This window comes from Bactrocera latifrons, unplaced genomic scaffold (genome assembly GCF_001853355.1).
Source record: "Bactrocera latifrons isolate USDA-ARS-PBARC rearing strain unplaced genomic scaffold, ASM185335v1 scaffold_5, whole genome shotgun sequence".
NCBI classification, from domain to species: domain Eukaryota; kingdom Metazoa; phylum Arthropoda; class Insecta; order Diptera; family Tephritidae; genus Bactrocera; species Bactrocera latifrons.
In genome coordinates this window covers 3613303-3641239 of record NW_017537156.1, presented here as the reverse complement: position 1 = coordinate 3641239, position 27937 = coordinate 3613303, and the positions used below count along the sequence as shown (strand labels likewise).

Here is a 27937-nt window from a genome sequence, read left to right as displayed (position 1 = left end):
AACTTCCTTTAGATGTGATATTATGGCTTTATAAAAAAGAACAAATGCTAAATTAAATCAACTTATTTTCGTTTGAAATTTTTTTTGGCTTCGTAGCATACTTTAAAAAAATGAACTTTTATATGAAAGAATTTATAAAAAATTACTATATTTCTCATTATCATGTTTATACTTTGTTGTATGGCCACGATTTTTACAGATTGCTTGACATCGGCGAAATAACCTCTCTATCAATTTCCGGGGCTACTCCGTGGAACAGAATACCAAGCTTCCTTAATTCCATCCCAAAGGTCATCCGAATTTTTGAATCTTCGAGACACGATCTTAATTTTTACGCCATTCCAAAGGCTTTCTCTCGGGCTAACATCAGAACTTGGCCCTGACAATTCTAATACATCAATATTTTCAGTAGGCAATCAATCCTTTACTACCCTAGCTGCATGTTTCGGATCTTTATCATGCATGAATAATCAGAATCTTTCATACACAACCTTCGATTTTCAAATGAGAATTAATCAATAATAGCCAAGTGTGCTACTTCTCTGAACACTGACGCTTAAAAATCAGCATCAATAAGGGTGCTATTTCTTTGTGCATAGCTGTACACAATATGCCTATATGTAAATATCACTCATCTCCTTCGATGTTGCTGTTGTTAATCGTGTGCGCGTCTTGTTCGTTGTCAACATTTCATGTAATTATCTATAAGAAACGTTATTCCATTTTTAGGCGTTTATATTTTAGTGAGACCCATTACGAGCGCATAGATTAAATATTCTTAATAGCATATGGGTGATTTCAATCCAAATATCGCACCATCATTTGGGATAAGGGTCATGAAGGCTATCGAGTACAGATATGTTAACGCACATCCATTTGCTCGTTAATTTTCTTAAGATGCATAGATGCTTATGGTTTTTTCTTGTACCTATAAATACCAAATATCTATCCTTGTCTTAAGCAAGCGTATGGTCATACAAATATATTTGTGCATTTATATTTGGTCAAAAAACAAACATCATAAAACATTGAGATCCGGTATAATCTTTACCCCAGACAGATGGCTGGTGGAAAAAATTTATTTTCACCGATAACAAGCCAGACACAAAATTTAATCTGCAAGAAATGATTCCTTTCTTATCTATTAATATAAATATGTGCGTACAAATAAATGCGTCATATGTACATACATTGTATAATATATATCAAAATGATAAATACTGAAAAGCAATTAGATATGTCTTCAAGTAGGAAGTCATGAATGAAGGCGTACAAGACGGTATAATAAATACTTGTACATTTATTCGAATCAAACAAGAGCAATGAAGTACATACAAGTACATACGAGGTATGTTCAAAAAGTACCGCGAAAGTTTTGCTGACAGTTTTCTTCGATTGCAGGGGCGTTATGCATCATGAGTTTTTGCCAAAGGGAAGAACGGTCAATAAGGAATATTACAATCCGCCAGAAACGCCCGGATTTGTGGAGGAACAAAAATTGGCTTTTGGACCACGATAACGCCCCTGCTCACACATCGTTGCTTGTGMGCGACYTTTTGACCAAAAACAACACACTAATGATGCCGCAGCCACCGTATTCCCCAGATCTGGCAGCCTTTGACTTTTTCTTGTTCCCTAAACTGAAGAGGCCCATGAAAGGACGACGTTACGCTTCTCTTGACGAGATAAAGACGGCATCGAAAGAGGAGCTGAAGAAGATAAAAAAAAAAAAAATGATTTTTTGAAGTGCTTCGAAGATTGGAAAAACCGTTGGCATAAGTGTATAACATCTCATGGGGATTACTTTGAAGGGGACAAAATAGATATTCATGAATAAATAAATAATTTTTGAAAAACACAAAATTCGCGATACTTTTTGAACACACCTCGTACATATGTATGTAAATGGTCATTGATTTGTTGTTTATACAAATATATACACATATTTATGTATATATGTATGTATGTAGGTAATACTATGTATGCATGGAGGAGGCATGTTATTAATGCCTGTGATGCTATGCCAATGCTCAGAGTAACGAGTTAAGGTGATTTAGCCATATCTATCTGTCTGTCCATATATACACAAACTAGTACCTCAGTTTTTGAGATATTGATCTGAAATTTTGCACACGTCCCTATCTCCTCAAAAAGCTCAACATTAGTCGGGACCTCCGATGTCGGACTATTCTAGAATATTGTAGCTACCTTAAAAACTGAACGATCGGAATCAAGTGCTAGTATGGAAAACTTTTTAATTTGATTAGAATTCTTCACGAAAGTGGCATGTATTATTGCACAAGGCAAGGGTTCAATCTCCGAATAATGAAATCCGAATCGGACTAGTATAGTACATAACTGCTAGACAAACTAACCGATCAAAATCAAGTTCCATTGCAAGAAATATCATTGACCCCACACGTAAGGAAAGGTTGTTGACTTGGCTGTACGTAAACAAAGAATGTGGATTTGGCTAAGTTTAAACAAACATCTTATTGACCTCATAATGTAAACAAAAAGGTCATTGACTCCATAATATAAAAAAAGATTGTTAACTTAGCTTAATGCAAACAAAGATTGTGGATTATTTATGCGAAATGTAAGCAATAGGGTTATGGAACAAAAAATGTAAACCGAGGTTGTGGACGTAGCTAAATTTAAACAAAACTTGTGAACTTTTCTAAAAGTAAAGAAACAGGCCATTGATGTCATATGATGAAAACAAAAGGGCCATTTAACCGTATAAGAAAGGGCCATTAATCTCTTAATGTTAATAGAAACTGAACGATCAAAAACAAGTCCCCGATCCGGTCCGTAACCAAAGATCTTTTTGTACGCTATAAGTAATACACCTCTGATGGGCATTATAGCTGTGGCGCAACTAAAGTTAACCTTTTTTCTACTATTATAAACTTTTCAATCCACTTTTGCTATGCAAAAATTCGTCTATCTAACGGTCTCTGCTATTATTTTCAAAATAAGCACAAACTTACTTCGACCAACTTTAACGTTTCCTGTTCCGCTATTCAGGGGTGTGTTCGGCTCATTTTTGTGACTTTTATTATGTCGCACGTAAACTTATTAATTTTTTTATGATCAATAAATAAGACGAGAAATAATAAAAAAAAATTCCTACTACAATACTAAACTTCTCGAGGGTCTTATATAGAAATTAAAAAATATGCAGTCCCTGAATTTAATAGCCGTCTGCCGACGATTTTAATAATTTTTATAAATTAATCTCGATTGGTTTGGCGCATCCGTGTGAGCCACAAGTACATATGTGAAATATTTAAAACGCTCTAAGAAAATGTTGATTAGAATTTGAATTCCGAATCAGTATATTGATAAGACAAATTACTGCGAAAGTCTTTAAAAAGCTCTATAATAACCTAGAATGACATTACTTATTTGCATATTTTATTGTAGGCAAATTAATTATAATAAAAATAAATTTAATCAGCCGCTTAGAAGACTCTCAGATTGCTATTAAGGCAAGAAAAGCTAAATACTTTCGAGGCTTTATATGTTCTGAGGGCTCAAACACTCACTGTTGGTATTGAATTTCGAAGCGTACGTGTTTCAACGTTATTTCTGTTATGTAATCGAATAACGGTTACGAACTGACCCTTTCGCTGGCATCAGTTGTGTGTTATAGTTATAGATAGTTTTCTACTAAATCATATTTACACGGAATGTAATGGTAAAATTGATAAAGATTTAATTGTTTTGAAAATTATAATCCGTTTTGACACTATGATGAAAGTGAAATAAAAACATCGCCATATAAATTTCCCGTGATAATAAGCTGTGTCTACACCCAACTAGAAAAGATCACAAATATTTTCTTTTTCTACAAAGCGAAAAGAAAATCAGCTCTTCTATAAAATCTGAGTTTGTGCGTACCATAAATAGATAAACTCGTTTCTTAAAGAATACAAAAGTAAAAAATACTTTCTACATCGCGATCCAGATTTAATTTTAAACGTCTTTAGCGTATTAACTATTAGTTATTAGATTTATTAAAATTAGCATTAATTATTTTTAAGATTCCCTTCTGATGTAAGTAAAACATTTGCTTTAATTAATTGAAATCGCATTTCTAGTTTTATTTGTAATTGAACCAGAACCAGAAGCGCCTATTTGTTTATATTTGCTGTCACTTCTTCGTAATTATTATGTAATTTTTGGTGACCTATTTGGCAATCAGTGCACTAATTTCTAACGGAGTTTATTCGCTTGGTTTTAGAAAAATTTGATTTCAAACACAGCAAAGAGAGAAGAGAGCGTTTTAAAACGATTATCTTACTTCTTATAATAAATGATATAAGAAAGTTGCAGCTGAGTGTAAAAATTGTTGCCAAGGGGGAATGTATTTTTTTTTTCTAATATGTCTTAATATTTTTTGAATGTTTTTTTTACTAGTTAGTATTGTATTAATATTTTTAAGCACAAAACGCTTAAAATTAATGTCCAAGAAACCCAGTTTTCGTTGGGGAAATTTTAGAAATTGTATAAACGTATAAAAATATGTTAAAGATAATTCAATGATTTTTTGTTGTTCACAATTTATTGTGAGTGCTTGTGTCTGTTGGCTCTTTTATCTAATTTCTAAGCAATGTTCAATGTTAGCTCCGACTCAATAGTTTTATTAGACATCACCTCCAATCAAGAACATATTCGCTTTCGCCAGGGTTAGAGAGATGACAAGAGAGCTCGAATTCTCGCACGGATCCGTTCCAATGATTTTGGTGAATATTTGGGGTATGAAACACGTTCTTGCTCGACCAGTCCGAGTAAACCTGACTATTTTTTTTTTTTTTAAGTACGATTGTAACCTAATTTAAAGCCAAAAACGCAATGAATGCCATCGATACAAACAACCACCATATTCACCGACAAGACAAAATAAATAATGATGAATATTTAAATATTTTTCATTTTATTTACAATTTCCGGGTACTTTTTTCATATACTCTGCATTATCTCATGTTAGCAAAATAATTTTAAACAGAAGTTTTAAAATAAATTTGATTCCCTAACTTGTACAAAGAAACAAATTATGTCTCATATATGTAATTTTCAAGCATTTATTTAATTCTGAAGCTATATTATTCCACATTTAAAATATTATTGTTATACTTTTTTAATTATTAGCATTAAATAAGTATTTTAAGCATATTTGCCAATACATATATACTTTAATATTTGCAATGTATTTTGTTTATGTATGTAAGTGTGTGTATATTTTTAAATAACTTATACTAAGCTAGTTTTTTCGTAAGTGAGCGGCAAAAGAAAGCTCAATTCAAATAGAATTTCCCCGAAGCTAATTTTCAATTGTTGCAACTACTCAGCTATCACTTATGGATGTTGGAATATGATAGCAGTTGTTTGAAAAATGTTTACTACTTTTCAAGTCGTTTCTACCCAAGCTCACTTCATTCGTGAAAATAACCAAGTTTGTATTGTCGTCTTACTTGCTTATTTTTGGCGAGTATTCTTTTGTAACTCGCTTACCAAATAACTGTACCAATTTTTAATTTTATATCAATTAACGTGTATAAATATGTTATATTATGCTGCATTGCAGGCTTTAATATCGTTTAAGGCATTATTCCCTAAAATGTCATAATTATTTCGTTGCGTCTTTTAAAGTTAAAAAGTTCTTAATGCAAATAAGCTCGGTAGCTATCCAATAAAGTTCAATAATTTAAAAATTTAGAACTTAAATATTAAAAAAAAAAATCATGTTTAAGGTTAATTTGAAGATTTTTTTTTTAATTTCAAGAAGTGTAAATTAAACATTGAAATCCAAGGCTGAGCTCATAGCAGTGTTAAAAGCAAAGTAAAGTTGCCAAGTGAAAAGAAAATATAACAACTATTAATATTGGTATTTTCTTTTGGTAGGATCTAAATGACAATTTAAAAAAAAATTTAAAATTTTTAAGAAATATTTTAAAAAACATTTAAAAATATTAAAAAAAAATGTTTTAAAAAAAATTTTCAAAAAAATTACTTTTTAAAATGATAAATTTAACAAAGTATGAATAATAATTAAAATAAAATAATTTTCAAAGTCAATAGGCCTTATTTAGAACTTCGAAGGCAAATATTTTTTTTTTTTTATGCTATATTTGAAAAACGGCGAAATAAATTTTTTTATTTATAACTAAATGTCTCGAAAAAAGTAAATTTTTTCTAATAACCGAAAAATGTCGTTTTCACCTTGGTAGTTTTTTTTATTTCTTTTTAAAAAACATAGTCGCTAGTCCTTTTCCACTACTTCTTGAAAAAATATTTTTTACTGCTTCACTACTGATTTTCACACTAAATTTTAAAATATTGCATTCATTTGGTAAAAAAAGCTATTTAAATTATATTATTTGACTAAATTTGTGTATGTTTTTTACACATAATAGTATTTGTGTTCCTTCACTATCTTCTTAGTCTAATAGTTATATAAGAGAACCTCTTAATTTAGTCAATTAACAAAATTTTTCACAATTTTGAGAAAATTTGGTGCTTGATTTATTTAAAAAGACGCCGGAAGCGTTCAAAAAGGTTATCGATATATCTCCAGTAAATTATTTTTTAAGAAAGGTTATCGTAATATCTCCTGCTCCCAAATTATTTTTTAGCAACGGAAAAAAATCATATTAAAAATTGTAAATAATAACATTATTGCTGTTTTTTTAGAAGCTTCATATGCACTAACTAAAGGTGGTAACAACTTTTCTATTCATTAAATTTTGGTTTAAACTTTTATAAATTGGTTCATAGATATACATACATATATTGTTGGTCTGCAAACGTACATACATATTTACAAGTTTATTCCTAATATGCTTGTGTAAGTGCGAGTGTATCTTAATTACATAAACTTTAGCTTTAACTTATAAAATAAATTTTATTTTATTTTAATGAAATAAATACAATACTTTTCGCTATAAAATGAAATAATACGCGTATGAAATATTTTGTACTTACATAAATAGTTACATATGTACTTGTTTTAACCTAAAACATAACCTGTTTAGCGCTGAGTTTGTTTAATTTAATATTTACTAAAATTAAAGCCTACATTATTTTCGTTTTCATAAAGCTTTCGCTGCTTTTTAGTTTACTTCTCGTCACTTTCACTACTCTCTATGAGCTCCGTATTGAACATGGCTCTGCAGAAATTCACCATACCACGTGAGAGTCTACCATAACAAGCTGGTTTATTCTTACGCGCTATGCATAGATAATAAAACGGTATACCAGCAACGGTAATACCAATACCAATAATGAGATTCATCGGATCCTTGAAGCTAGGCAAGAGCACTAGGGTCAGGCAGCATATAATGAAGATTATTGGCAGTGCCAGGTGCACGCGAATAGGTCGCGGAATGTTCGGTCTGTAAGTGTAGAAGCATTAGTTAATTTCATTATAGAAAATTAATTGCAAAATTTGCATTTACTTGGTATGACGCATCCAGAGCATGCCCGCTATGCTGGCAACCACCGACAGCCACAACATGGCACTGAAGTAATTTATCAAAACGTAAACGTTGGCAGTGAGTAGTGTCAGTAGCGACATGATGCACTGTGTAAATCAAAACAAATCATATATAAATTATGTTTGCATATTCTACTCCCACTCCATTCGAATCTGTGTCACTTACCGAGAATATCAGTGATGGTATGGGCGTTTGTTGTTTAATGTGGAATAGTGTAAAGAATTTTGGTAGATGACCCTCTTGTGCACCCGTCGCGAAGAGACGTGCCGATGTGAAGAGTACACCGTTAACGCCACCGAATGTACTAAGCGCTACAAATATCGGCACCATGAAGGCGAGCGGTCCGAATACGCGATTACCGAACGTGACCGCCACTGCCAGTGAGCTGAGCATTTCCGTTTTCGAAACCACCACAAAGTAGGCGAGATTCACAAGCACATAAATACCGGTGACTAGGGGCATAGCAATCCAAATAGCGCGTGGCAGATTCCTAGAATGAGAGTGAAAGGAAGAAACATAAAAAATTTTGTAATAAAAATTCATTGTAAAAGCCGTTCTGTGTATCGAATTATCAAATAACCCAACAGGTCTCCGTATATTCTGTATCTTATGTTATCTATCTTTATCTTTTTACGCTTTAATGAGGTTTCATTTCATTTTTTGACTTTGCCAACTGAACGAGATTAGCAATAAAAGATTGGTGTTCTGCTCAGAACTCTCTATCTAGTACAGAATTTTAATAGTAATGGACCAAATAACCAAATTATAACAATTAAATTTGAATTCTTGACCTAAGTTTATGAAATCTAGGTTAGTCACACAGTGTCAAAATTGTGAACTCGGATTAGCTTCGATTGTTTAAACTATTGTGGGAACGTTTCCGTGTAAACCTTTTTCGGGTAATTTTCCTAGATATGTTTACTTAAATGCCAGATAATAGACTAACAAATTATACATTCCTGAAAAAACAACCTAACAAATTTAAACCACGTCCTAGATAGCTATAGAGAAAATTTTGATATTTTCTAAAACCCTTTCTATATTCATTATAGACAAAACAAATATTGGTTTATTAGTTTATTATTTATTTTAGACGATTGCAAGTAGATACATAATTATGCAAGATAAATGTGTACTGAGATGTCTACTTCATTTACATATTCACTTATTTCACGGCTGATAAGTTATATCCGAGTCGGTTAAGCGGACACATAAACAGCTGTTCATTTAACAATTCGTTGTTTTTTCGAATTAAACTCTCATGAATTGCAAATCACAGCAATTCAACAAGTGTCAAATTGCATACATACATATATGAATAGCAATGGTTGTAGCATGACAAGCCTTATGTACGGATCTTGTAGGAAAAACGAACGAATTAACTCCGAACAGTAATATTTGTGGTAGGTTTTCCCTAATTTACAATATTTTGTGTATCGTATAGCTTTTTAGGTGCTATTGTTTCCAAAGTAATAAATTAGTTTGAAAACTATCGGCTCGTTTGGCCAACTATCGAGTACAGCCATCGCTTAAGTAAATCAAACTTTTCCTACTGAGCCATCTGAATGATTACTCCCACGTTGCTTCATTCGCAGTTACCCACATTTGTACCATTCAATATACTTATGTAGATATGTATAAGTTTGCGTGAAAGTTATGTGCATACATACATATTCCAGAATCAACTGGTAGGCTTTGCTTTTCAATAAACGCCGCGACCAATCAATGTACGCTTGACAAACGCATGAAAATACTTGAACTTTCACTACAAAATAAATTGCCTTCAAGGATTGTTAAACGCTTGACTTTAACGCACACGCACACCCACATCCATTTGTTAGAAACACCATTCATCAGGGCATAGTGCTGCTGAAAACTTTTCTTTTATGCGCAATGAAGCCACTTGAACGTGATACAGTAGGAAACGGCGTTGCAAAGAGAGGATTGCTAAGCAAATACTTAGGATAAAAGACCGTCGAGAATGACTTGCTAAGATATTGACCGAGTGACGCAAGCAGTTGACTGACACAACACTTAAGAAAATTAAATTTTCACTCAAATTGAAATTTGATTTCATACCTGGGTTATCACTGTAGAAGAGAAATCACAGAGAACTAGTTTGGTGGGTTCAAAAGGTATGCACCAATTAATTTTGTTTGCTTAAAGCCTTGAAATAATGTCGAACGACTTTAAGGGACACATTTAGTTTGAAAATTTTTAAAAATCGATATCTTCATATTTCGGTAGGTAATACTTTTAAAAATAGCATACTAAAGTTGTAATTCCATATCTCAAATAGTTTTTAGTTAAAGAAGTTTTGCTGCTCAGTGCACTAGCTCCATCAGAAGAACATTTCTGTATTATTTAATATTAAAAAATTTTGCCGTATAGAATTTGTCCGGACTGATTTCTTCCGCCGCGATTGTACTTCGGAGCGCGCACTCACGGATTCAGTAGAGGGCTGGTCAGTTGTCTCCAAGTACCTGGAGAGTCAGGACAAACATTTTCGCGCGTGTTACAGGTACAAGCCGAAAATGCAGCGTTTCGTTAAAGCAAAGGTACGCGATTAAATTCTGTGTGAAACTCGGTAAATCTTCGACAGAGACGTTTGATATGATCAAGCAAGCTTACCCAGATGTTACTTTAGCAGAAAGTCGGTATTTTGGTGGCATCGTGCTTTTTTGGAGGACCGAGAAGAAGTCGCTGATGTAAAACCATGTTCATTGTCTTTTTTGACATCAAACGCATTTGTTCCTCCTAGATAAACCGTCAACGCCAAGTTTTACTTAGAAGTCCTCAAGAGACTCGACGTAGGATCAATCGGGTCCGGCAAGACATCGCAGCCGATTGGAAGTTACACCACGACTTTTCTTGTGAATAGCTACCTAGCCAAGGACGACATCCCAACGCTTCTGCAACCGCCCTACATTCCAGTTGTGGCGCCTCCGAACTTTTTTGTTTCCTTGTCTGAAAAGGCCAATGAAAGGCAAGCATTTTAAGATGACAGAGGGGATCCAGGCAGCATGGCTCTCCATGCGCTGCATCGTCACAGAAGGAGCTATTTTTGAAAGCCTTTAAAGAATTGTAACGATTGGTTCAATATTTTTTTCTAAATCGATTCAGTCCTATTACTCTACAGACAAACACTGTATATTCCTAAGATAGTTTTGCGTTGGAACCAATTGTCCAAGCACTTTTTCCACTCAGATTAACCTACCTCCAAAAAATGCGTTCTGATACGTTGAACGCCTAATTATTCGATTTTTTGGCCGAGATGAATATTTTAAGTTACTGTAAAGAACACAAATAGCGTTCGTGTATGTATAGCATCAAAAATGTCAAACTTTACGATAAAGTTGTGAGTTGCCAAATTGCAACACTAAGGTTGTAAAATTCCGAAATATTATATAAAAAGCAACCTACTACTGTGATCGAATTAAAAATGAATTTTGCCGATTTCATTTCCTTCAAAGTAATCCCCTCTCGCTGCAATACACTTATGCCAATGAATTTACCAGTTATCCCAGCGAATGGAAAAATCCTCCGTGGTGATGACCATCTGTGCCTGTTTCGATTCAGCTTTTATATTTTCAATTGAGTCAAAGCGGTATTCTCGGAGTAAATGCCATTTGCTGAATAGCCAGAAGTTACACGAAGATAAATCAGGCGAATGTGGTGGTTGCGGCACGATATAAGTGAATATGTGGAGAAATGATCACGAATAACCAATGCAGTATGAGATGGGGCATTATCGCACTTCTTTGGTCAATAAATCCAGACATAGTAAAAATCGTAGAATTCACTTTCAGAGCCTCACAAAACGACGCGTATCTCAAATATTAATGAATATTTTGACGTGAAATTTAGCATAGATGTCACTATCAGTACTACAAACTTACAGAAAAAAATGTACCGATTAAAACAACAAGCGAAGTATAAATTAAAAATTTGATCACAGTAGTACTTATACGAGATTTTAGTTTCAACTCTACTCAGTATGTTATGAGCTGACTTCTTAATTTGTTTTTGGTTTTCATTCAACAAGTAATTATTTTAAACCAATATAAGGATAGTTTATGTAAAGCGTGTTCTTACAAAAGATTCTTGCCCATTTCAAGATAAGCTTGCTCTCTCTCTCTCTCTCCTTGCTCCAATTGTCTTTTCTGAAAAAGATGAGTACTTTCCCTGCCTTCTTATCAGAATTCCAATCTACATATGTATGTGTAAAAATTCTTCAAATGTAAAAAATCGCTAAATAAGCTTCATTTGTATAAATGTAATATTTTTTTATACATACATATGTGAGAGGTCATAAATCAGTTGGCAATGATCTTTTTAAAGAAAATAGTCATACTACAAATTCAAACAGACATTTGTAAAGACAAATTTCGAAAAATTTTCTAAAAGTCGTTAAATAAACTCACTTGTATGGATCCTGCAACTCCTCCGTTACGAAATTCAAATAATTCCAGCCACCGAATGCAAACAGACCCGAGTAAAAGGCGAATCCAATATTGCCCGCATCATAATTGCCCTCCCAGGCGTTTTCGAAATTCTCAAAGCGGCCCAACGCCAAATAGTAGAGACCAGCTAAAATGATCATGACCAATGCCAAAAGTTTGCCGGCGGTGAATATGTCCTGAACTTTCATCGACCATTTCACGGATAAACAGTTAATGGCAGTGAGCAAACCTGCAAATGTACATGTGCACATGTAATTAAAAATATATTTATTCCGAATTTGCAGCCATTAATTGCCATAAGTTTTAAACTAAAACCGATTTGTTTACGATTGTGCGCAAAAAGTGGGCGAACGGGTGGCGTGTTCCGCGAGATAGTGTTTACAAATCTAAAAGGAAGTTTATAAATAAATGTTATATGTACAAATGTGTGTGTGTGTAGGCTGTTGTTTTAATGATGGTAATTTGTTAAATATACTTGGTGTAATGTTTCCTTATCAGCGTAAACAAATCACGTGTGACAAGTATGCATACTACATATACATACGCTTGCATATACATACATATGTACATATTTATTTATAAATGCGTTTTGCTTCCTCCTCACTTACACAAACAAATTGCCGCTAAAATCTTTACAGCCGATTCGGGCGGTGAACAGTCTTCGAAAAATGGTTTTGCCGCGTATTGCGCGAAAGTCAACGCGACGATTGTCTGGAAGAATATGAAGAATACGTACATACGAACATTAAAATTATAAAGTGACAGAAATAAAATTTGTTGTAATTAAATTTGCTGCAATTCATTAACAGATGTAAGCAAATTGCGGTTTGTTATTGCTTTTTTATACGAGTATTCTTACATTAGGGTGCTTCAAAAAAATGTTGATCACTTTTGTAGAGCAGTATTTCCTATGAGTTTTCCGATTTATATTGATTTTTTTCTTTGAGTTATTAAATTCATTAGGAAAAATGTGCCTTAAAACATTCAAACCTTAACCGTTAATATCTTTTGACGAAGACCGTTTTGTCGAGCATTGCGGAGCATTCCAGAACCATTGCAGGTCTTTCCCCTATTCTAAAAAATTTATAAAACGAGATATTTTTTCCAGTAGTTGGGTGCGAGATTTAAATTTTTTAATAAGAACAATAATAAGAAAACTGAAAGAAGGATTGATTTCCTCAACGCACCCTAATCTATATAATATTAGGGTGTTTTTTTTTACTATTAATTTTTTCACTCTCATCATGAAATTTCTTTGGAAATACCATAAAAAAAATTCTCTGAAAATTTGAGCCCTTCATATTAACATTAAGGACTCGACCAAGGCATGTAAAAATTTTCCTTTGAAAATATACGACAATCGTGATTTTTTATCTTTAAATTTCTAGAGCTCAGAGGCATTTTATGGCATCGCTTTGACTCTACACACACATTCCTCATAAAACACACACACTCTACAAAAGTTCCCATTGCGACAAAGTCGAAACTCACACCGGAGAGGTAGTACAGGTCTCTAAACCTGATTTTTCCACGATATTCCCTTTTTTGTTTTGTATATTTCTCGTAAATGGCAAGAGCTTGTATGTACATGACATGAGGAAATTTTATTTGCTAAAAAAAAGGTCCGAGGTCCAAATCGCTATCAATAATACTTCTCCAGATATTCGGCTTTTTAAGTAAGGCTGTATTGAATTTTTATAGGTTTTTTATTACATACCATCTACCCTAATATAATATACTATTTATTGGGTGACAAATCATGCATATTTTAGTTAATATAATTGTAAAATGGAATTTATATACTTACATATGATACTATATTATGTAGTAAAACTACTAAATGGCGCATAATTTTAAGCAAAGGCTCAATAACAGTGAGCTAGTTCTCAGGGGTTTTCATTTTGGACTGATCGGTCGCGATGATAATAGTGTATTTGATAATTGTATGTATGTATATTCTAATATTATATTGGTTAGTCAAAAAAGCCTTTACGTATTTCTAATTATTATTTTTTTTAATTTATACTAATAAATAAATAAAGAACTATGTAGCATTTTGGTCGACAACTTTTTGCCATTTTTCCGCTAGCGACATTATTCCATTAGTGTAAAGCTTTTATCAGTGTAAATCAATATTTCGAAATTTTCAGAACGGAAGCGAGCGCGCCATTGCTGTGCTACACAAACTGATACAGCATCGTCTCCGTAAACTTCACAAATACCATTGGTGGCTTGCGTGTCATTCTTCCCCTTTTTATACAAAAATTTCAAAATATAGCGAATTTCTTCATTATTTTTACTCGTTTTGAATAGCGGTAACTTTTTGGTTAAATGAAGTTTGAAATCTCATCTTCCAACACTATATAATATGACACAATGTGATTGCTAACACTGGTGATATACGACTGCCACGACATCTATTGACAAAATACGAAAAGACTTTTTCGACTACCCAATATTATTAATGTGAAAACAAGAAAAAACGTTAAATTGTGCAGTACTAAAGCTAGAAACAGTTGCAGTTTTAGCATAAATGAGCATAAAAAGATTTTGATCGTAATTTTGACCTGTAAGTTTATATAGCAGATATATGCTACAGTGGTCTGATCTGAACGAAGTTTGCATCGTTTCGTGAAATAAAAAAAAATTCCATACAAGGTTTTGGGCTCGGTCCGACCACTAAACGACTTCGTCGGAAGTAAAAGAGGTATGCAAAATTTCAGATCGATATCTCAAAAACTAAGGGACTAATTCGCGTATAAAAAGAAGGATGGGACTAAGTTGAATCGTTTTGATCATTAAAAAACATATATTATTTTTAAGGTTCCGGAATTTCCATGTAGGATTGATATCCTTCTATGACAATGCTTTTATTCAAATTCGTTACATGTACATATGTATATTGAATGTCCCTGTATTTTTTATGTTCGAACATGGTCAGTTCGAAAAAAAATTCGCGATATGAGTTCATAATAAGTAAATATAGTTTTAGAAATTATTAATGCTTGTTACATTCCCATTAATCAATGATTCATCACTCAAAGCGTGCAATAACATCTGTATGTATGCGCTCGAACATATTTTGACATACATACGTACATATACCTTCATAGGTATGCAAGCGCATAACTTATGTATGTACATACATATATAATTAGGCTTTATGAAGTGGAAAGTAAGCTGCACTGCTTATTAAAAATAAGTAATTTATGTCACCTTGCCTATTTAACTCGCTCAACTTGACCTACTCCATGGAAAATATGAAAGTAAGCTGAAATTTTTTTAATTTCACAATTAACTGTAATGCCAGATATTATATATTTTGAAAAGCTCAAAATGGTAATGATTTTAAATTTTTAAATAATATATTAACAAATCAATTATAGTTTTCTTTTTAAGAATAAGTTTAAGAATCAAGTTCATTTTGTTACAACTCTTTTTTTTTCAACATAAAATTTTTGTTCTGTGTAATTTTTTATTAAAAAAATACATCTTAATAAAAAAAAATTATAATTAGATTATCTTGCTTCCGCAGACGATCTCTAGGTTTCCAGTTTGTAAGCGAGGAATATTTTTCTGCTTAAAATTATCTCTAATGCAAAAAAAAAAATTATTAATAATGCCGGTAATGTTTAAATGAATGCTCAAAAGTTCGATTTTCTTTCGTTCTAAAATAAGTTTTATTTTGTGAAAAAATTTACACTTTAGAATCAAAAATCAAAATTATTAACGAACACATTCATCCATATTAGCGACACATATAAAATTTTTTTAAACGAGTCTGAAAACAGCATTTTATAAAAAAACGCGTATTAAGTTTTGGAAGGCAATTCTTCTTCTTCTATATTGGCGTAGACACTTCTTATGCGGCTATAGCCGAGTTTGCTACAGGGCGTTCTTCCTTTTCGCTTCTAGGAGGCGATTAAACTAAGTTTAAAAATTCTTATATCTCTGTAACTATTTGCCGGAACAACTTTAAATCTTCGAGGAAAATTCTCAAATACATACATACATATGTGTACAAAAACAATAATCGATTTTTTGAAAGGTAAATTACTTTAAAAATTTTGCCAAATTCTCTACGATATTTGCACTGAAAAATAAATTCAATTCTCAAATTTTTCATCAATTAATTTTAAAATAATGAATTAAAATAATTTTCTCTAATAAATTTTTTTATTTATTATTTTAAAAAGCTACCTACTAAGAAAAAAATTCCTACTTAATTCGATTTGATTATTTGTACAGTTATTTATTAGCATTTTTGTTTATTTACACACTTGTATAATCTACATACATACATACATTCACATCAAAATATGTACATGTCTGCACAAAACTCACCTGTGTTGTTGGTCTAATGATTAACAAAGCTATCCATAATCTCAAAAAGCCGACTAGCGGTCCAAATGCCACCAACAAGTATGCATAATCGCCACCCGAACGTGTGATGCTCGTACCCAACTCAGCATAGCAAAGTGCGCCGATCGTCGAGAGTATGCCGCAAGCAGCCCAAATGAGCAGAGACGAGCCCACCGATCTGAAAAAGTTAAACAACAAATAAATATAAATAAATAACTAAGAAATTTGAATTTGTTGGTACACAACGCAATCATGAACGTCTAGACACGTCAAAGTAAATGTTACGTATACGCACGGGCATTCCCCGAAATTTGTCGTTGCCGCGAATTAAAAGTTTGCTCTACTATAGTTAGGACCGTTGCAAATTACAAATTTTCGTTAAAAGAGTTGCTTTAAATTATGCACGTAATTAAAGGCTGCGCAGTGGCAAATGAGGGGTTTGGTGATTTTCTCTTGAAACTCGTTGGCAATATGTTTGTCATTCTTGTTTAAAATTGACAAACTTGTTCAAGCACAAATCATAATGCTAACATGTACGTACGTGTTTGTACGTGCGTTTGCGTTTGATTGGCATTTGCCGAGGTAGTGTTTAGGTTTTGCAATCATTATTATGCAACGTAAGATAAATTATATATATATATATATGTGACCTGGTCTACGAAAAGGGAGCTAACGTGCGAAAACTAGTTTTCTGGGAAACAGCTGTTAAAAATAAACAACTCGTTTCGTCAGTTTCTCGTTGATTTTTTGACACCTAAGCCCCCTTTCCGTAGACCAAGTCACATATATGTAATATATATTGAAAAAATTAAAACTTTAATAAAATTTTAATATTTATTAGCAATTATTGCTAGATTTTTATAAATATTTAGGCTAGTTAATTTTTTAATAATTTTTATTGGAAAATATTGCTTCATTTTATAAGTGTACAGAATAAGATCTTAACTCGTTGTCATTTTAAATTAATATCTTTCGGAATCCACTAATTGATTTCATTTAGTGAATAAAATTTGTTATAAAAGGTATACACGCGAGCAGTTTGATAAATTTCAATACAGCTTTCTACAGATGCTAGAGGAGCCACACACTGAACATCGGGCATAAGATGTCAAGAAAGTAGCCCTCGTACGAAGTGTTTTGTGAAATGAAAATAAATGATAATACACACATTTCTTGTATATCTGTAATTTGCCAATTAAACTAATTGATAAATTTTCAATGAAGCACGCTCGCCCACACATCTTACTCTCGAATGGTAAAGACATGTATGTATGTAGTATGTAACATATGCTTTTACAGAATGGCTCGTTCCAGAAACTAAAGAAGCAATATATTTCAATATTTCCGTGTTTAACAATTTCCAGTAATTAAAAAAACTCGGAATTATTTGTTTGAATAGTAATTTAAGTATATTAGGCACATGCATAGATTAATTCCTTCATAATTATATGCAAATTGAAGAAAACACATTTTATATATACAAATTGTATGTTCTCGCACTTTGCAGATATTAATCAAACGACTTTTCTTTTATAAGGGTTTCTTCAACTTCTACAAATGAATTTAATTCATGGAATTTTTTGCAGAATTTTCATGTTTTTTACTTACTTAGACAAATACAAAATTTTATCAATTCTGAATACATTAAATTTACGCAATAAACTTCTTACAGAATCATCGAAGTAAAAATAAGAAAATACGTCTTTAGTTAAGACCATAAACTAAGTGTTGGACGAAGTACAAACAAAAAAGCAAAAATTTTCTCGATGAGAATAATAGTTGTAAATGTACTAAAAAGTCCTCCTCGTTGAAGGCTATGTAAATTATATCTCGTAGACCTATGTAATATTAAGTGAATCATTAAGTGAAATCTTGACAACCGACTTTGAAAACACATTTTCCAGGAAAACGTCTTTAAAATTCTAAGTGTTTATATAGTCCACTTCAAGCGCGTAATTTTTCAAGGCGTATCTTGAGAATTTAAAACAATATTATTCTAGTAATGTTAGAGAACTGAATAAAACAATATTTTTTAAGAAGTGAAATACATGAAAAGATGAAATGAGGAAAAGAGGAAAATAGTTAGTAGCATTTTAAGTAAGCACAGAGCATCTTTGAATTACCTATATCCCTAACAAATATATGTATATGTACCTTAATAACAGTAGCAAAGTCAAATTTAAATAAATTTGCAAAATAAGCTAAAACAAAAAAACACGAAAGCTATAATACCCTTTACACATGAAAAAAGTTATTTACAAGAACTTTGATCGGATTATTTGTGGGGTAAAAAAAAATTTGCTATAGAGGCTCGATCTGAACAAGTTTTTCGGAGATTGCACCGTTACACCGAACAATAGCTAAAAAGTTTACCATACAAGCACTTTATTCCGATCATTTTATAGTGATTTGATATCTACGGTGCCGACAAATGACCAACTTCTTAGGGAGAAAAAGACAAGTGTAAAGTTTCAGATCGTTATCTGATAAACTGTATACAGACAGACGGGCATGGCTAAATTCACTCAGCTCATACAGCTGAACTATCAAAATATGCAAAAACAAAAAAATTAAATTTCTCAAAATTAGGGTTTTTGAGCTACAATTTTTCCTTCTTCTGACAGAGAATTATCTCTTTAAGTAGCACCGTTACGACAAAGCAATGTCAACAAAACTTCCAACAAAACTATTGTCTAATACGAGTTAGTATTTAATAGCCAAATAATAGCACAAATTATTAACTCCACCACTAAAGATATTGATTAGTAAATAAAGCAACTGTTCAATTATAGATTTTCATTTCAGAAGTTAAAATAAGAGAACTTTTATTAGAATTCTTGTTAAACTTCTCTTTCATTGCGCATTCATATAAAAGGAAAAATAATAATGAAATATAATAACTGTGGAAATTCAAACTACATACTTACTCTGTATAGTTGAAGACACCTGTTGGCGCTATAAATATTCCGGAACCGATAATAGTCCCCACAATGATAGCCACACCGTTCATTAGCGTCAGTTTGCGTTTCAATACGATTTTATCGCCGTCGTCAGATTCAGGCATTGCCGCATTGCCATTTCCATGGCCATTAAGCGTGGCAGCGGCGTCGGTGACGGCCACGCTACCATTGCTTGCAACAGGTGGCGAATTATGCACTAAACTTGTGGAAACACCATTGGCATAACGTTCTGTCATTTTAACGTATTTTTTTATTTTATTGAAAATTGGCGTTTTCTTTTATAAATGCTGGTTTTATGTACTCTTTCACGAAATTTTTAAATATTTTTGTGTCACTTGTCAGAATAAGTCGGCCACTTTTAAACTTTTAAGCCGCTTGTTGAGTTTTTTTGTGCAGATTACTATTTTTACGTATATATTTAAATTTGTTAAGGATTTTTTCGTAATAAAACCACGTTTGAGCAATTATTTATTTGTATGTACATATGTAACGAATTTTCGAATATTTGTTAGCGGTGTAGTCTTACTACCTTTCAGCTGGAGCTCGCATCAAGAACTGAACAAATGGACAACTACCGCTTTCGGTTTTACCGTGTGTAAGAAGAAAATTGAATTCAACTGTCAAATATTCGTTGGAAAATGAAACAGCTCATTCTCGCACATGCATATGCACTTGCAACACAAACCCCGTAAGAAAAACGTCACTTCAATTTTATGCAATTTTTTAAAAAATTTAAAATGCATTGTTTTAAGATAATTTAACCGAAAAATTAATAATTTGTTTGTTTTTAAAAATTGTTATGACTTGGAACATAAATATACAACAGTTATTATTACTTTAATTTGTAGAGTTCGGTCTCATTGTGGTTTCCGCTACTGTAGCATTTCCCACATTCATTATATGTATGCACTTGTGTACCATACGTAAGTGTGTATGTGTACATATGTATGTAGCATGAAATAAATGTTTAGCTTTAATTTTTGCGAGCGATTTTTGCGTGGCCGTGCAAATTTTCTCACTTTAGCACTGCGCATGCATGATAAAAAAAATATCAAAACATTAGGGTGGGTACTTCATGGACGAATAAAATTTTTATTTTATTATTATAAGTAAAATTGAGAAACATTTTCCGTTGGTAACTGACAGAAAATGAATGGGAAACCAGCAATGCATCTCAAACTCAAACAGATACTGGATAGTGTTCTTCGCTAAGAGGAAACATATGAATACCGCTCCCGAAACAATTCAAAGAAGGTTTTTTACTAAATATGAATAAAACTCCCGAAACTATTCAAAAAACTTTTTACTAACTAGTAGCAGCGGTCTATCTATGTCAAAACTTTAAATATTAACATAGGTACGGAACAGTCAAAACCTCATCCTGTAGTTTTTTTCTTAGTAACAGTTTTTTAATTAGAATGCATATCTTATCTTAAAATCCTTGGACGTATCATATTATCACTCTACCCTAATTGAATGTGAATCTGCATGTGTACATATGTATATATACATGTAAGTATGTATGAATATGCTGTTCTAATGTGATTAGCATTGCAAAAAGAGCGACAATCAGGCCTGTCAAACCAATAACCAACCAATAGTTCGATGCGAATTCAAAGTCAATGTCTGCTGTCACAAAGCCAATACAAACATTTTTATCTCCCTCAACGGCAGGCCTTATTGTATTCACGATACACCTGTTGAGTACCATAGAATAGGATGAAAGTGTGTGTTATACATACACATGTACATATAAAATGGGTTCGCTGAGAGTTTTTCTACAAGCAAGGAAAATCAGTTCAAATTATGTCAAGTTATTATATGAAAATATATTTCTGCAACTTTTAGCCGCCTAAAATCGGTATTTCACGAGGCATGGGCGCTTTAACTGATATTCGTTCGAAGACATGGACGAAGGAGTATTTTCGACAACAACTATTTGAAAAAAAAAATGTCGCGAAACTTGCACTGAAATTTTTATATTTTTGTAAAAATGTCTGCCAAAAATCCAATTTTCAGTTTTGTTTTTCCATCGTTCAAGTTCTAAGTTAAGGTTTTAACTTAAACAAGTATTTTTTCACTTTAAATTACTCTGTAACCCTGCCAACGCGGGGACATTTTTCCGAGCGAAAAATTACTTTTTTTTATCCGAAGGAACCCACGTAACATGTAAAAAACATTTTCGGAACAAAATTCAACGACTTTTTGAAGATTTATTTGTTATTATTTCTGTATTGTGGAGAAAAAATTAAAATTAAAATGTTGTGCTCTGGATTATTTTGGTATTATAAAAGCTATAACTGTAGCGTGACTATAAAACATAAAGTATCTGTCGAGCAATTCAATTTTATGCTTATTCCTTATCTAAAAGTAAACATAGTTGCTTTTCGACTACTTTTTAAATACCAAACACCAATAAAATGCTAAAATGAAGATAGCACCGGTTTTTGTCAAATTTAGTGGTTATAAAAAGACAGAAATACAGCTAACGCTGGTAAAAATGTTAGAAACCTAATACCAAACACTGGATATTAAACTCTGCCTACGATAAATATGACAACAATTTTTAATTATAATTTAAGAATTTTAATTTTTTTTATATTTGACAAATCTAACAATTATTGGTGTTATGAAAAATCAAGGAAACACCGTCAGCTGATCAGATATATATTTTTTTATTATTTAAAATAAAATATTAATATTAAAAAAAAAATTTTTTACGAAGAAAAACATTTTTCTTGCACCTGGTCACCTTAAAGATTGCATGTGCTTTAAAATAACATAACAATGCCTGTAGATATGTACACGACAGTGGCTATAATGCTACCTGGTGTTCCGTTTCCATGCAATAAATAGCTAAATTTCATCAGCCAATACAATATAACTCTTCTGTTTACATTTCAACTCGATAAAAGTTTAAATATTCACGTTTTTTACTGAAGTTCCCCCATTAAGAGTCTATACATTAGGCAACTGCACTACGCGAATGCATTTCACGAAAATGGTGTATCAGTTGCATTGCTGGCACATGGTGCCTAGTCGGCGCTGTAATAACTGAGCATTCTACAAGCAAGCTCGAATAATCGCACGTTTTGCATTCGCGAAAAAAAACATTTACTAAAACATGCAATTGAATTTAATAACTTTTTTAGAATATAAGTGTTGTTTACAAGTGGTTTCGTTTTTGCAAATACATATGTATGTATGTATGTATGTAAAGTAGTAAGGGCTACGTAAATAAGCTGTGTGTTCTTTTATTACATTTCTCTTTTAATTATTGTGCTTTTTTATAAATTTTCCACAGAATATTAAGTGAATTTTTTATCATTGAGCAGACACATTTTACAATCACTGACAATAATTGCCGCACTAAATTTATCTAAATTGCCGCTCCCAAAACCACCACAATCGGTAAACGCGCTCCAACTGAACAGACTGACTGCCATTGACTCTGTCTTGTGTGCCGACACCGAAAACTGGTGGTGTGCGTGCCGCGTTCTCTTTGGCGCTTTCACGCAATGTCATCACACCGTTTATATTCAACCCCAATGTAAAGTCAAGTCATAGCTGAGCGGGTGCGAATACCATTTCAGTTTTTTTTTACTCATTTCACCCTGATATGCGCTCTTGTACAATATATTTATCGTTATTTTCGCGAAAAGAGCGTGAAGCTTCATCCATCCCACCCGACTTGTAAGATTGGGAAAAGGGAAATACTTACATATACATGTTCATACATATATGTATACTGTACATATTTATGAAAGTTAGTATTATTGGAGAGTTGCATATTTGTATGTATTTATATCCGTACATTTACTGGTTGGCGTTGATTCGTATTTCAAGTTCATTGCCTGGCGAAATTCACGTGTTAACTAATCTCTGCCCAGCCTTTGATTGAGTGCTCCCATATGAGATACTTCAGCAAATTAATATTACAATACTTAATTTATAACAATTGTTAACAATATTGAAGTGTTTGAAATGCAATAACAATAAGCTTAATTTAATATGCCGTGCTTCTGTGCGGGAAACTCCAATTAAGAGAGTACATGGGAAATTGTGAATATTGGAGTCTTAGAAAGCGGGAACAGCGCTCCGAAGTCCAAGTTTTTTTTTTAAACCAGAGAAACTTAGATTGCACCAAAGCTGCAATAAAATGATTTCAATTATCCGGTTTGTATGGCAGCCATATGCTACAGTGATCTGATCTGAACAATTTGTTTGGAGATTGTACAGTTTTCTTGGGCAATAATATGTGCCAAATTTTGTCAAGATATCCTGTCAAATAAAAAAGTTTTCCATACAAGCACTTGATTCCGGTCGTTCAGTTTATATGAGAGCCATATGCTATAGTGGTCCGATATTGGTGATTCCAACAAATGAAGGTACTCTTGGGGAGAAAAGTATGTGTGAAAAATTCCAGATCGATATCTCAAAAACTAAGGAACTGTTCAGGGCATAACGTAGGTTCTCAGAAGTCTTGAAACACCTTAACTTATGTTTGATTTCTATGCGAAGTTTTTCACTTTTCACACTCTAAGCAGAAAAGCAAATTGTTTTTAGATTCCAAAAATATTTTTTTCAGAGTACTAAATCGTAAAAATATTTTCTGGTCACCTAAAATTGGCGCACACTCATTGTAAGTTCTTACGTACTCACTATAGAAGCGAACTCACGTAATTACTATACACATGTACATATGTACATTGTACAAGTATGTGTGCGCGTATGTATTTGCAATTGGGTCACTTAATTGTGCCGGCAAATTTTGCTATTTTTAATTCCCCCCAATTATAAATATATTTGCAGGTTAGGTTTCTGCATTTTCAAAAAAAGCATCTCGACCACTTTTCAAATTCAATTTCAATTACTTTCATTTAATTTCCCACTGCCGCTAAATGCCGCTACAATCACGCATTGAACAGGCCGGCAATGGCTAAACGTCAAACAGCATGGGAGTGTTCACTATGGCACTGCAGAACATTACTCATTTGCCGGCCACCAGCTGGCGTGCACTGAGCGCCGGTTGAAACTAAAGCTAAAATATCAGTCGAAAGTAAAAAGTTGCGGATAATAACGGAACAGTCACAGTGAAACGCAACACTGAATGCCACCATCTCGCGCGGTATGTTCACAGTTTAGCCGCCACTGCCGGTTGCCGCAGTAGAAAACTAATCCGATTTCCTGCTACCAAGTGCAAACTACTTAGTGCTAAAGGTCACCCAGAGTCATATTGAAAACTGTATGGAAGAGTAGTGATGTTCACATGAGAGGAAATTGTGAATTTCAATGGTCGCATTTCGAACGAAAACTGCACGAATGGTGGAATACAACAGTGTGTCGCCGCGGCACAATGGATATTTTAGGTGCGACTGTTGTGGCTGAACTGCTTTTGTTTCGAAATGGCTTACGAATGGTGTTACTATTTCGATGTCAAAATTTACTATCTCCATTTATTTGTAAACTGTCAACCGTTTGCCGGAAATCGGCTGCTCCTTAACAGCCAGCATTGTCGCTTAACGGCGCGTCGTTGGTTCGTAAACGCGCCGTTTGGGTGCCCTGTGTGGCACAAGCAAGCAACCTTGCGACTTCAAAGAATTTCAAAACATTTTGAATTCTGATTCCCAAACAGCAGGCGCACAGCAAAGCCACGCAAGCGAAGCGCAATGCAGCACTATTGCGAATAGTACACTAACTAAACACATCACCGCCACCGCCAACCCAGCTGTCATCTCATTCTCGCATACGCAGAGTGCGCATTGTAGGCGGCATCTGTCAAAACAAAGCGGCCATTGTTTACTACAGACACTGCGGTGTAACAACAACGCGAGCAAGTCTCATGACTAAGCACATTTACGTGTGTTGCGGCTGAAGAAACTTGCCTAGCGCGCGGGTGTTGGTTTGCTTGTGTGGCGCGGCTGTTTGCCTGGGAAAAAATTTCGCTGACGTGCCTAAAAGTATGGAATTGCGATTTCAGGCATCTCGGTAATGTGCGGAATTCGTATTGGAAATTGGTTGGACTTCTTTGAACGTGCTCACGCGCATGTATTTGGCTGGCAAGCACCAGATCTACCCGCTGCGAAAGCAACGAACGCCGACTATGCAAGCAACCGCCGCTGCCATTTTTATATTCGGTCGTGCGTTTATGCCGCTGGCCTATCGATTCGTTTGGCAATCAGCTCGATATCTGTTTTTGGCGCTGAATCTCATTCGATGAGCGACCAGCCGACAGTTTACATTCGTTGCTTTCTAAGCTCGCTGGGAACCTGGTATAAATAGAGCTCGATGACTGTTGTATTATCGAGAAATGCACGGCAATCGGCATCGTATGCAGGCGAGCAAGTTCGCTTCTTCTTTCCATTCGCACAAACACATCGATTGGAATTAATAAAAACGATTGCGATGAATTTGTCATAGACCGAAAGGAGGGGGCAGAGGCTTTGTGCTTTGTGGTTGTAATTTGGATAATTAGGTAGGTAATTATCGTAAAAGCGTAGATTTTGAATTTTTACTACGCAAACTAAATAAAACGGTGAACGAAGACAAGAAAACGCCAATTTATCTATTTAATAGTAAATCTGCATATTTAACTTAAATTTTATTTTTATTTTATATTCATTTGCAGCTGATACTGCGAGCTTGTTCGCATACATAGTTAGCAGTGACACCTCATCTACCTCTAGTGTTGTGTGCGCCATCTGTTGGCAAAAATAATAAATGAATATCGCAGCCAAGTTTGCACATGGAATGCCAATTTCTTTATTTCCTTCTTTTCCATAAAACCTTCGTAAGGTTAAGTTGCATTTTCATTGCGCTCCGCAGGAAATTTTTTATAAATACTTGAAAAATGAGTGAAACTCTGCAATTGCGCGGTACCCTTGTTGGCCACACCGGCTGGGTAACACAAATCGCCACCAACCCAAAGGATCCCGACACCATCATCTCGGCTTCTCGTGGTAAGTATAACATTGCCGTCTAGTGAATTCATTTTAGGTTATGTCGTGCTTATTGGAAATCAATCCAAATTTTTTTATGCAATCACTAAGTTTTTCATTGCATTTGTTAAATGCTTATAACCACTGTATTGTCTACTTGCAGATAAGACCCTTATCGTTTGGAAATTGACCCGCGATGAGGACACCAACTACGGTTTTCCACAAAAGCGTTTGTACGGACATTCGCACTTCATTAGCGATGTTGTTCTCTCATCCGATGGTAACTACGCTCTGTCTGGCTCATGGGACAAGACTTTGCGCTTGTGGGATTTGGCTGCTGGCAAGACCACCCGTCGTTTCGAAGATCACACCAAGGTGGGGCGAAATGTCACAATTTTAAGTCACAACTTTTGTGTAGCATAGTATTTGAGAGGGCCTAACTTTTTATGGAAAAATTCTAAAGTTCAAAATGCACTAAGTGCAGGCAAAATTGCTAGGAGTACAGGTGGTGCTTATTTAGGGCCTTGTGCAAACAATTTGACAAAGTTTGAGGTTAGATCAGCTAGTGTAGCAAAGTAATTTGATAGGTCAAGCATCACCTAAATATATATAAAAATACGTGCCTATGCGAGGCAGAATTCTGGTTGAGTGTCGTGGAGCACCTTCTCGGATAATCTTCACCGCAACAGCAAGGCGGTAAATTGTAAGTCTCGAGTGGTAATATTTTTATGTATTGGTTTTTGGTTCACAGTTCATTGTATACTTATATAATTTTGTTTCTTTTATTAAAAAATACTAATATTTTTTATTTTAATTCATAGGATGTGCTCTCGGTAGCTTTCTCCGCTGACAATCGTCAGATTGTCTCCGGCTCTCGGGACAAGACCATCAAGTTGTGGAACACTTTGGCCGAGTGCAAGTTCACAATCCAGGAAGATGGTCACAGCGATTGGGTATCTTGCGTACGTTTCTCGCCAAACCACTCCAACCCAATCATCGTGTCTTGCGGTTGGGATCGCACCGTCAAGGTCTGGAACTTAGCTAACTGCAAGTTGAAGAACAACCATCACGGCCACAATGGCTACTTGAACACCGTGACTGTCTCACCCGACGGTTCGCTCTGCACCTCCGGTGGCAAGGACTCCAAGGCCTTGTTGTGGGATCTTAATGACGGCAAGAACTTGTACACTTTGGAACACAATGACATCATCAATGCATTGTGCTTCTCACCCAACCGTTACTGGTTGTGCGTCGCCTACGGTCCATCCATCAAGATCTGGGATTTAGCATGCAAGAAGACCGTTGAGGAACTGCGCCCCGAAGTTGTGTCGACCAGCTCAAAGGCCGATCCACCACAATGTTTGTCGTTGGCTTGGTCCACTGACGGCCAGACTTTGTTCGCTGGCTACTCTGACAAGACCATTCGCGTATGGCAAGTATCCGTTTCTGCTCACTAAGCTTATGTAGCAGTTAAGGACGCTTAATTACAGTGGCATTATTTTTTTTTAATTACAAATTTCGTACGTATTAAAAGTAGTGTTGCCCACTGTTTGGGCATTCAAATTAGAAATGTATGCGAAAAGAAAAATGTGTACTGTATTTAAAATGTTAATTCATTGAGCGCTGATTTGTTTATTATATAAGCAAATAAATAACAAGGAAATGTCAAAAAATCTAAAAAAAAAATTTGAAATTGTATATTTTGTATTAAT

General features: G+C 34.0%; 2 protein-coding genes across 7 annotated transcripts; one reads left to right on the top strand and one right to left on the bottom strand.

Annotated features, from left to right (window-relative positions):
- Positions 1–6526: 6526 nt before the first annotated feature.
- On the bottom strand, positions 6527–22880 carry LOC108973698 (large neutral amino acids transporter small subunit 1). Of its 6 annotated transcripts, XM_018941116.1 has the most exons (9): positions 22549–22880; positions 19817–19904; positions 19255–19687; positions 16310–16505; positions 12574–12676; positions 11927–12194; positions 7668–7992; positions 7464–7588; positions 6527–7400 (listed from the first exon to the last, which is right to left on the bottom strand). In XM_018941116.1, the coding sequence occupies exons 3-9, from the start codon at positions 19521–19523 to the stop codon at positions 7124–7126; spliced, it is 1563 nt and encodes a 520-aa protein (XP_018796661.1). In that variant the 5' UTR covers positions 19524–19687; positions 19817–19904; positions 22549–22880; the 3' UTR covers positions 6527–7123. The 6 variants fall into 6 exon arrangements, with proteins under 6 accessions (XP_018796661.1, XP_018796659.1, XP_018796663.1 ...); XM_018941114.1 differs by having other exon boundaries at positions 19255–19864; XM_018941118.1 differs by lacking the exon at positions 19817–19904.
- Positions 22881–26050: 3170 nt separating this feature from the next.
- Positions 26051–27795, top strand: LOC108973701 (guanine nucleotide-binding protein subunit beta-like protein). The gene is made up of 3 exons (XM_018941125.1): positions 26051–26246; positions 26389–26600; positions 27047–27795. The coding sequence occupies exons 1-3, from the start codon at positions 26138–26140 to the stop codon at positions 27680–27682; spliced, it is 957 nt and encodes a 318-aa protein (XP_018796670.1). The 5' UTR covers positions 26051–26137; the 3' UTR covers positions 27683–27795.
- The last annotated feature ends 142 nt before the right edge of the window (positions 27796–27937 follow it).